The 9,216-nt window shown below is 35.2% G+C and overlaps 1 protein-coding gene across 2 annotated transcripts; it reads right to left on the reverse strand.

Annotated features, from left to right (window-relative positions):
* Positions 1-1,761: 1,761 nt before the first annotated feature.
* LOC107609720 (small RNA-binding protein 11, chloroplastic) lies at positions 1,762-5,611 on the reverse strand. 2 transcript variants are annotated; one of them, XM_088492577.1, is made up of 5 exons: positions 5,233-5,611; positions 3,256-3,368; positions 2,547-2,615; positions 2,346-2,452; positions 1,762-2,258 (listed from the first exon to the last, which is right to left on the reverse strand). In XM_088492577.1, exons 2-5 carry the CDS (start codon positions 3,347-3,349, stop codon positions 2,169-2,171), a joined length of 360 nt encoding a protein of 119 aa, XP_088348703.1. In that variant the 5' UTR covers positions 3,350-3,368; positions 5,233-5,611; the 3' UTR covers positions 1,762-2,168. The 2 variants fall into 2 exon arrangements, with proteins under 2 accessions (XP_088348703.1, XP_016167223.1); XM_016311737.3 differs by lacking the exon at positions 5,233-5,611 and adding an exon at positions 3,835-5,221.
* Between the last annotated feature and the right edge of the window lie 3,605 nt (positions 5,612-9,216).

Consider the following 9,216-nt stretch of genomic DNA (forward strand, 5'->3'; position numbering starts at 1 on the left):
AGAGAACATTGTCGGCGTTGATAATAAAGATTGTGATTGTTGCTTGGTGCAACAAGGTAGTAGTTGCAAAAAGAGGAGGTTGATAAGCGAGCAAGTTGAGTTTCTGGAGAAGAACTTCGAGGTGGAGAACAAGCTTGAACACGAAAGGAAGTTCCAACTCGCAAAAGAGATTGGTTTGCACCCAGGTTAAGTTGCCATCAGATTTCAAAATTGTAGGGCAAGGTTCAAGACCAAGCAGATTGAAAAAAGACTTAGCTGCATTGAAACAAGCTTGGATACCCTTCAACAGCAATATGATAATCTTCTTCACCACAATCACAACTTACAAAAACACGGAATAACAAATAATCAGTATATATATATATATATATATACACACACACACACACGCCGTTTTTAATTTTATCTTGGAATAATTAGTTAAATTTTGGACATGTATTTTACGTAAATAAGAGTTTCTAGGATTGTGTGAATAAGGGCTACGGGTGAAGATAAAGAGGGTGAAGATGGAACAAATCGGCCCCTATCCGTTTTCTACTAGGTCATCACAATAACATGCCTAGAAGCTAACTTCTGTTAACATTTAACGTTGGAGATCATGGAAAGGCTGCATCCTCTCATGATAAATAGGGACATGGATAAGGTGGCTGTTAGCCAAAAATATAATTTGGTTAATTAATTAAATTAATTTTGCTTTGTATAATGTGTAGGTACTAGGAATAATAAACATCTCATGGGTTCATAAAATATCGAATTCTGATCTTTTGGATCTAAAGCTCTCATACCATGTCATAATACCACTCATCCTAAAAATTTTAGCTGATGGAAAAAAATAACACTAATGGGTTATATCTCTAATACTGAATTGGACATCCCTAAACCTCCATTGTACATATTGTACAAATATTCTATTGGCTCCCTGCACTTTTTCAATTTTATATAATAAAACTGATTATTAATCGGTTAAAAAATTCAAAAACCAATTTTTAACCGATTATAAAAATAAAAATTAGTTTTGAAAAATAACCAATTTTAAAAAAAAAATCGATTTGTACGTAGAAAAATGGATTTTCAAAGAAAAAAAATTTAACAACCGATTTTTAACTGGTTAAAAATCGATTTTAATCAGTTAAAACTGATTTTTACAAAAAAATCAGTTAATTAATTTGACCACAAGAGTGGCATAAAATTTGGTTTTAGTTTTGATTATCCGGTTAAAAATTAATTTTTAAAATTTAGTTTTGGTTAACCACTTTTTGATAATATGAATATAATTTTTTAAATTATTTTATTAAATTGGTTAGTCAAAATGTGATTATAATTTTCTAACCGGTTAACCATAATTTGGTTATTTTATGTGCACCCTAGGTAACGGTATATCATTCTTTTGGATCGAAATTGTCGTCTTTCCAAAAAAAAAATGGTCGGATTGAATCTTCACTTCTTTTTGTATAATAGATAAGTAAATATGTGGTGTTTTAATTGGATATGCATTATCTTTTTTGGTTTTGTAAAACTTCTCGGAAAAACAAGTGTAACAATTTTACTTACGCAAAATTGTATGGAAATAAGTTTACAAAATTCTCTTAAGTTTCAGCATATTATATAACACCCAATCCGGATACAATAAACTGTATTTTAACCTCATCATATAGTATACCGATAGTCTCTCAAATTAAACATATTTGTAATTGCTCAAGCAACTTTTTAGTATGCATAATAGTGGAATAAAGTCAATTTTAAAGTGACAGGCATGACTAATAGGAAAATAAACACAGATTTATTGAGATCTCATCATTTACGAGCATGCCATGCTTTGCAAAGGTGTTTACATAAAAATTTGCTTCTCAATAAGCATGATTAGCAACCAGGGACCCGTTACTAGGTGTGAGTGTGACCACTACCAGGCTTAACATCATTGGTGGATCAAAATAGAGAGAACTTATACAATGTGAACAAAACAACATTGTTATATGCAAAACACTGAGAGGAGATGTAGCTCCTTCTCATGTTTAAGGTCCCATTCTGATACATTATGTTCAAGCCAGTTGCTAACTCTAAAGAGAATTCTACTAAATTCACAATTTAATCTTAGGCTTGGAATGTATAAGTTCCCCCTTGTGAGTCAGAAGAATTAGTGGTTATGCAAAGCATCACCGAGGATCAAATCAACCATCAGCAGTTGCCTTGTCAAAAGATGATTTTTCTGGTTTCTTATGTGGTTCCATATCCACATACAGAACACGCCCATGCAATATCTGCAACAAAAGAAAAAGAAAAGGGTTGATTCATTTATGAATTTTGGCATTTCACAGAAGAGAAAAGTAAAGGTACTAGATTCTTGCATTTCCATTCATGGCCATCTGTGCCTTGCGGGCTTCTTCCTCCTTAGCAAAGGTCACGTATCCGAAACCCTTAGATCTGTTTTTGGCTTTGTTCAGTACTATATCAGCTGGAAAAGGGAAATGACATTGACAGGTACATTAAGATTTTAATATGGGGCGTTCATGTTCAATGCTTGTAGTGACAATAGAAGAAGAACATACCATTTAGGACATTGCCATATTCTGAAAAGGCTTCAGCTAATTTCTCTTTCGTGGTAGAAAATGCTAATCCTGCACCAAGATTTTCATTCAGTTCATGTCACGGCAACAGCAAAACAAGAGAAATTAAATTTCAGGGCAAAGGCAAATCAAACACTTCTACAACAGTAATAAATAAATAAATCATATACGCTAAACAGGATTGGCATTAAGATGGCTCAATTGTACTCAAACTAAACCTTTTTCCATATACCACAATCTAAAGTAATGAAAGTTATTTCTTGATTCCTACTCAAAGGCGGCTGGCGGCTGCAACTACTTAGTTGCATTGTAATATGCTATTATTTCCTTTTTCTAATTGCTCTGGGACCATTGTTATACTTCTATTTCTGAAATCATCGTTTATAGCAATGATGTGCAAAACAGATTTGATTAAGTATAAACCCCCCAATGTTGAATCAATCCATTTGAATCCAATGCTAAAACCAATAGCAGGAATAACCAGCCGTGCTCTGCAGTTATTCAAATCTCCATAGTAAAAGCAATTGCTTGAACAGAACTTTAAGATAAATCAAGAAAACAGCTCAAATTAGCAGACTAGTGAAAAAATCGAACTAAATTTTTGGTACTCCAGTTTGCAAATAGTAATAATGATATTACACAAGAGAGGGAGAGTCCCAGGAAAACGAAAAGGGTGTGTGTAGCTATGTACCTTTGACAAAAATCTTGGAAGAAATTGATCGGAGGAAAAGAAGCTGAGAAAGAGAGCGGTGCTGTTGACACCATATTTGCCGCAGACTCTCCATGCTTCAGCTTCAACTTCAACTGTCACTCAACAAAATAATTTATATTCAATTATTACAATTCATAAAAAAAAATCCAAAATTATCCACCAAAAATCTCATGTAACTAATCTCAAGTACCAAATAAAAAATAAACAAAGCTAATACTAAATTTTATTATCAAAATCCCAATCTAAAGCTTTTGTATCTACTATTTTTTGCAAATGCTGTGGCATAAGCATTTAGGCACCCTCAACAAAGATTGTATATACCATAATATGACCAAAAAAATAAAATAAAAGGATTGAACATAACAACCTAATTTGATCAATAATGTGATCAGAAATTTTATCAATAATTTAGTCAGCAATTTAGCAACAACAGGACCAACAGCAATACAATGATAGCAGCAGCAACATTAGCACTTAACAATAAAAATTAAAACAGCGTAGCAGCAAAACAAAAAAAGAACAGAGGTAGAGGCAGAGAGGCAGAGAGGCGGAGCAGACCGGCGGAGAGGAGGTGGCAGAGGGGCGAAGAGGAGGCAGCGGTGGAGCAGAAAAGAGAGTAGGCTGCCGCGGAGAAGAAGGGAAGTGAGGTCAGCTAGCAAGAGCCGAGAAGCCTCATTCAGAGAGAGAGACAGAACAGATCAAGGCTTGGGCAAATTTGCAAGAACCGAACCGGTCAATGAACCGAACCGGTCAACCCAGGTCAAATTGTGGTTGAACCGGTTTAATTAAAAATAAAATAAAATAATTAAAATTTTCAAAATGCACATTATGTTTCATCATTAAAATAAAAAATTTCTAATTAATTTATAATCAACAACAAGCCAACAACTAAGAAATTAACTCCGAATCAGAACAATAGTACAAAATTAACTAAGAAAATTAACAACAATCAACAATAATTGAAACAGAACAAAAACAACAATCATTTCCTGGTTTTTTCTCATAGTTACATATAGTGACACTGACACAAATGCATGTATTTGAAAAACTCTCTTCATTGTTCCAGTAATAGAAAGGTTTAAGGAAGATAGAGTCTCGAACTGAACAACTATATCTGAGGTTTGAAGTGTTAAACAGCCCAATCAAAAGAGTGAGATTTCAGAAATGAAAACACTTCTATTCTATTATCACTAGCATAAATATCTTCATCAAGGCACACCCACATTCAATTAATAAAACGTATCTTCTGCTACAGGACCTGTAGATTTAATAAACAAAAGATATATCATGTATGCATTGTGGCAATTCAGAAATGGAATAAATATTTAGAAGAATAATATATTAATATTAGCCTTAACTAATATGAAAGAGCAAAAGCTAACTTCCAACACGTAATATTCCATCATAGTTGTTTACAAAGTCAAAATGCTGGAGCCTTAAAATGAAAGATTTGTTGTGCTGCTTCAGAGAGAAAAAGCAATACAAATAAAATTTCAATCTCAATCATTGTGTATCACCCAAGAGTATCAAGAAAAGTTTATTATAACCATTAAAAGGCTCACAAAATCCCTAATAGAGTAATAGATGATAATATCCAAAAATCAGCATGGATTTGGAAGCTTAGAACAAAAATGAAATATGTTACCCTACTCACTCAGATAATAAATTTACTAGATTCACAAATATAAATAGTTCAAGCTAGAAACAATGAAGAGAGTTTTTCAAATACATGCATTTGTATCACTAACAGCATAACCTCAACATGTCAACCGCCATAGCAGAACAAGAATACAGGACATTCAACAAGAAAAAGCTAAGGATTAAAGGACACAACAAAACAAAATTAACAAACTCAAGAATACACTAAACTCAGAGAAATTAACAACAATCAAGAATAAAGGAAATTAACTCAGAAAAACAACAATTAACTCAGAAAACAAGAATAACAAAAAATACCTTCCAGAGCATAGAGCATAGAGGTGAGGGAGAGGGAGCACGGCGGACATACGAAATGGAGCACAGCGGAACTGGACCAGAGGAGGGCTGGAGCGCGGCAGAAGTGGGGCTGTGCGAGGGAGGAACGAGACAGAGGAGACCAGTGGTGCACGAGACGCGTTGCGACGGCGGAGACGAGCTTGAGCAGTGGAATGGCCACTGGAGCAGATGCGATGGCGGCGGTGAGATAGCGGTGGACGTGAGTTTTCGGTGATGGAGAAGGCGGCGGGGGTGAGTGTGGGTAGTAGGGCTACTGAACTCTGATATTGATTCTTCAGTGTATGCGAATTTGGGTGACGGAGGATTTCGGGTTTCTCTTTCAAGGGTTAACTACTAGTCTACTAATTCGTTACCGAAAAATAAAAATTAAAAATAAAAAAGTTTTTTTAAATTTTTTTGGTAACTAAACAGAGAAGAAAGAAAGAAAAAAAAGGACAAAACTAAATTAATTGATTAGGTTCATATCTAAATTTATTAGATGTTGAAATTCACTCTATGATTGACTCTAATTTGAGCAAATGTTCATGTCAAAAGCAACTGCTTTACCCATACAATCTGCAACACTATTTGCATTTTTCTGACATAAAAGAATGAGTAAATGCCCAAAATGGTCCCTGAATTTCAAATCGGTATTCAATTTAGTCCTTGATTTTTCTAAATGACCAACTAAATCCCTTAAAATCAGAAACGTGCATCTCCGTTAATCCCTCGTAGAAGTGCCGTCTAAACGTTGCTGATGTGGAACGTTAACTGCCATGTGGGCATTCCGTTAAACGACGTCGTTTAAGGAGTGGATGCCCTAAGTGTGTAAAACGACGTCGTTTCCAATAACACCTTCTCCCCCTTCCCCTTCAACGTTTCCCACCAAAACTTCAGAAAAGCTTTCTCTTCTTCTCTGTCCGTTCACTCTCCCATACTTCCCACTCACGTTTGTTCGCCGAGGATCATCCTTAGAATCTGTTCTCTCCGGTCAGTGAAGTAGTTATCGACGAAGCATCACCTTCATACACTGCCGACGGTGAGAGGTAACAGTTCAAGTTGATTATTCTCTTCCATTTTTTGTATTTCATTGAGGGTTCTTGATACTTATGTGTGAATGCATTGTTGTATATGTAAGGGAGTGGTTTAGAATGTTGTGGTTGTTGATGGCGCAAATGTTAGGGTTTAGGGTTTCTAATATGAAACTTGTAACCACATAAATCATAATCTGGTTTAAGTTATAGTCAATAGGAAGTAAATATATGCATTCTTATTACAAATATAGTTTGATTTCTAGTTCTTTGCAATTTTTAGTTATCTCTTCAGTTTTCTGTGTTATTATTGATGCTGGGTTTTTTGTACTTCGGATCAGATGATGGGACAAGTAAATAAAAAGAGACTGGAAGAATACCTTGGAGAGCTATAGCAGAAGGAGAACACGAATGATCGATATGTTGTTGCTCTAAAAGGGAGACTTTAACCAAAAAACCTTATGTGAGGATTCAACCGGTCCCAGAGAAAACTGACACCAGCTCCAGCAAGGAGTAGCGGAAGTAGATAAGTATTTTATTGCAAGATATTGCAAATACTTCGAGTTATCTGTACATTATTTAGAACTTGGAAGAAAGGCTTCAAATATTTATTATGTACCTGATGCTGTTCTGCTCTAGTTTTCTCTGGTTTTATCCTTGGATTTGTTTGTTTAAGCAATAAACCAAAGCAGATGTTGTTAGATGGGAATGAGTGCCCAGGGTTCTCTGCAAACAATATATTAGTTAGGTTCAGGCTAGTGATTTTATGAAATTCTTCTACTATTCTCTTTAATTCTCCTTCCAATGCTGTTTCTGTCTTTGTTCACAGAGGAATGACTTTCATTAAATTTTAAATTTAGCTTTTGCAGTGTTTAATTGCTTTGTTTATATTTTGCTTTGGTTTGGTGATAATCAGGGTTTGAAGTTACTTTTCATCTTGTCCATAGTGTTTGTACTTGGCAGCATTGTATGATTTTTTGGTCATATGTATAGCCATTAAAATTGAATAGGTAAAACAGAGGCTTGTGTGAGAACCATGAATCGTGTATAGCATTAAGATGTGCAGTCAGACTATCTTGATCATTGCTGCTATCTTTTGATTAATATTTCTTGGTGCTCATAAATTTTTTGCATTAACTATGCGCCTCTAATAATGGAGTTTGGGGGAAGTTATGCGAAATTGGTGATCTAGAATCATGTAAAGCCATGTCTTTATATGTGTGTTGACTGTGAACTTGTGACTCTATGATCTTGTTTAGGTTGTGGCTTGGTGATCCTCCAATTATTTAAAATTAAAGCTGTAAGATTGTGTAAGCACTACAAATCTACAATCAAATGAATTTGGGTTTTAGGGCGAAGAAGAGAAGGAGAGTCGAAGAAGAGAAGGTCGAAGAAGAAAGGTCGAAGAAGAGAAGAAGAGAAGAAGAGTCGAAGAACAGAAGAACATAGCATACGATTTGAAGAAGGGAAGACAATTAGGGTTTTATAATTGAAATGGACTAATTTGGGTAATATTAGGCAATTCCAGATACCAATTTGAATCAAATTCAACCTTGGCACACATCAGCATACAGCTGGAATGCCCACATGACAGTTAACGTTCCACATCAGCAACATTTAGACGGCACTTCTGCGAGGGACTAACGGAGACGCACGTTTCTGATTTTAAGGGATTTAGTTGGTCATTTAGAAAAATCAAGGACTAAATTGAATACCGATTTGAAATTCAGGGACCATTTTAGGCATTTACTCATAAAAGAATAGAGACTCTCCAATTCCAATTCATAACATCCTGTATATGCTTTGCCAAATTCCATTCTAGGATATCCTTACCAAGCATTCTTTGGTTTACTAAAAAAATAGCTTCTAAACAGTCTGTTTCACAAATAACCTCACAAAATCCACTATCCCAAGTTAAAAATAAACCTCTTCAAATCACATACAATTCAGTAAAAAGAATACTGCACACTTCAACTTTTCCAATGCAACCTTTAAACCAACATCTATCAGAATTGCAAATGATATAACTAAAATCAACATAGCCAAAAGGAGCAAAACAACTAGCATTACAATTCAATTTAACATAATGAACTGGAGGTGGAACCCAATGCAAACAAAGCGAAAGAGGAGACAAAGATTGATGCATGGCAAAAATAGTGTGAAACTTTCTTACTGAACTACGAATCAAACTCACCACTTTACTAGTACTCCAAGAGTCATCTGTATTAAATAAGTCATGATTCCTACTTCTCCAAATCCACCAAATGGTTGAAAAGAAAAGAAAAACATCTCCACTCCTTGGACCTTTGTAGAGCTAATCACGTAAATTCGAGTTATCTGAATACAGACCTAAAAGGTTCCAAACCTCCTTGGCACTAGGACACTCCCGAAGACAATGAAGAATGGATTCAGAACCATTTTGACACCCATGACAAGTGCTAGATAAAGTTAAGCCACGACCCAAATGAAACTATGTCGTAGGACTAGCGTTATGAAGACTGGGCCAAATCAAGAACTTGTACTTCTTAGGAATATGCAGTCGCCATACCCACAACTAATTATGACGCTCATTCCAGTCAAACTTTCTTTTGGCTAGCCAACTGTATCCACTCCTAGTTGAGTAGAGTCTAGAAGATGCCACACCCCACGACTAACCCGAACTCTCTCTAGCATTCAAATCCGGATTATAAGCATTCAAACACTATTTGACATCTTTTAGAATGTTAGAGAAAACATCATGGAGATTCTATTGACCATCTTTTCAAACGTCTCTAATAGTTAAATCAGAGTCAGATATATGTACAAAAGGGACATCTTGAGCAATTGGACCCTCAATACTCCAATTGTCAAACCAAAAAGATTGATCAAGTGACCCAACGCACCAAGAGAAGGCATCCTTAAAAGTACCAAAAGCCTTTGAGATACTCTTCCAAAC

Source organism: Arachis ipaensis, chromosome B7 (assembly GCF_059453495.1).
Source record: "Arachis ipaensis isolate K30076 ecotype BB chromosome B7, ASM5945349v1, whole genome shotgun sequence".
Taxonomy (NCBI): Eukaryota; Viridiplantae; Streptophyta; class Magnoliopsida; order Fabales; family Fabaceae; genus Arachis; species Arachis ipaensis.

Coding starts and splice junctions, on each gene's coding strand:
- LOC107609720 (XM_088492577.1), bottom strand. CDS start 3,349: ATGGAGAGTCTGCGGCAAATATGGTGTCAACAGCACCGCTCTCTTTCT. Junction 2,453..2,546: donor ATATGGCAATGTCCTAAATG/GTATGTTCTTCT, acceptor TCCCTTTTCCAG/CTGATATAGTACTGAACAAA. Junction 2,259..2,345: donor AGATGGCCATGAATGGAAAT/GCAAGAATCTAG, acceptor CTTTTGTTGCAG/ATATTGCATGGGCGTGTTCT.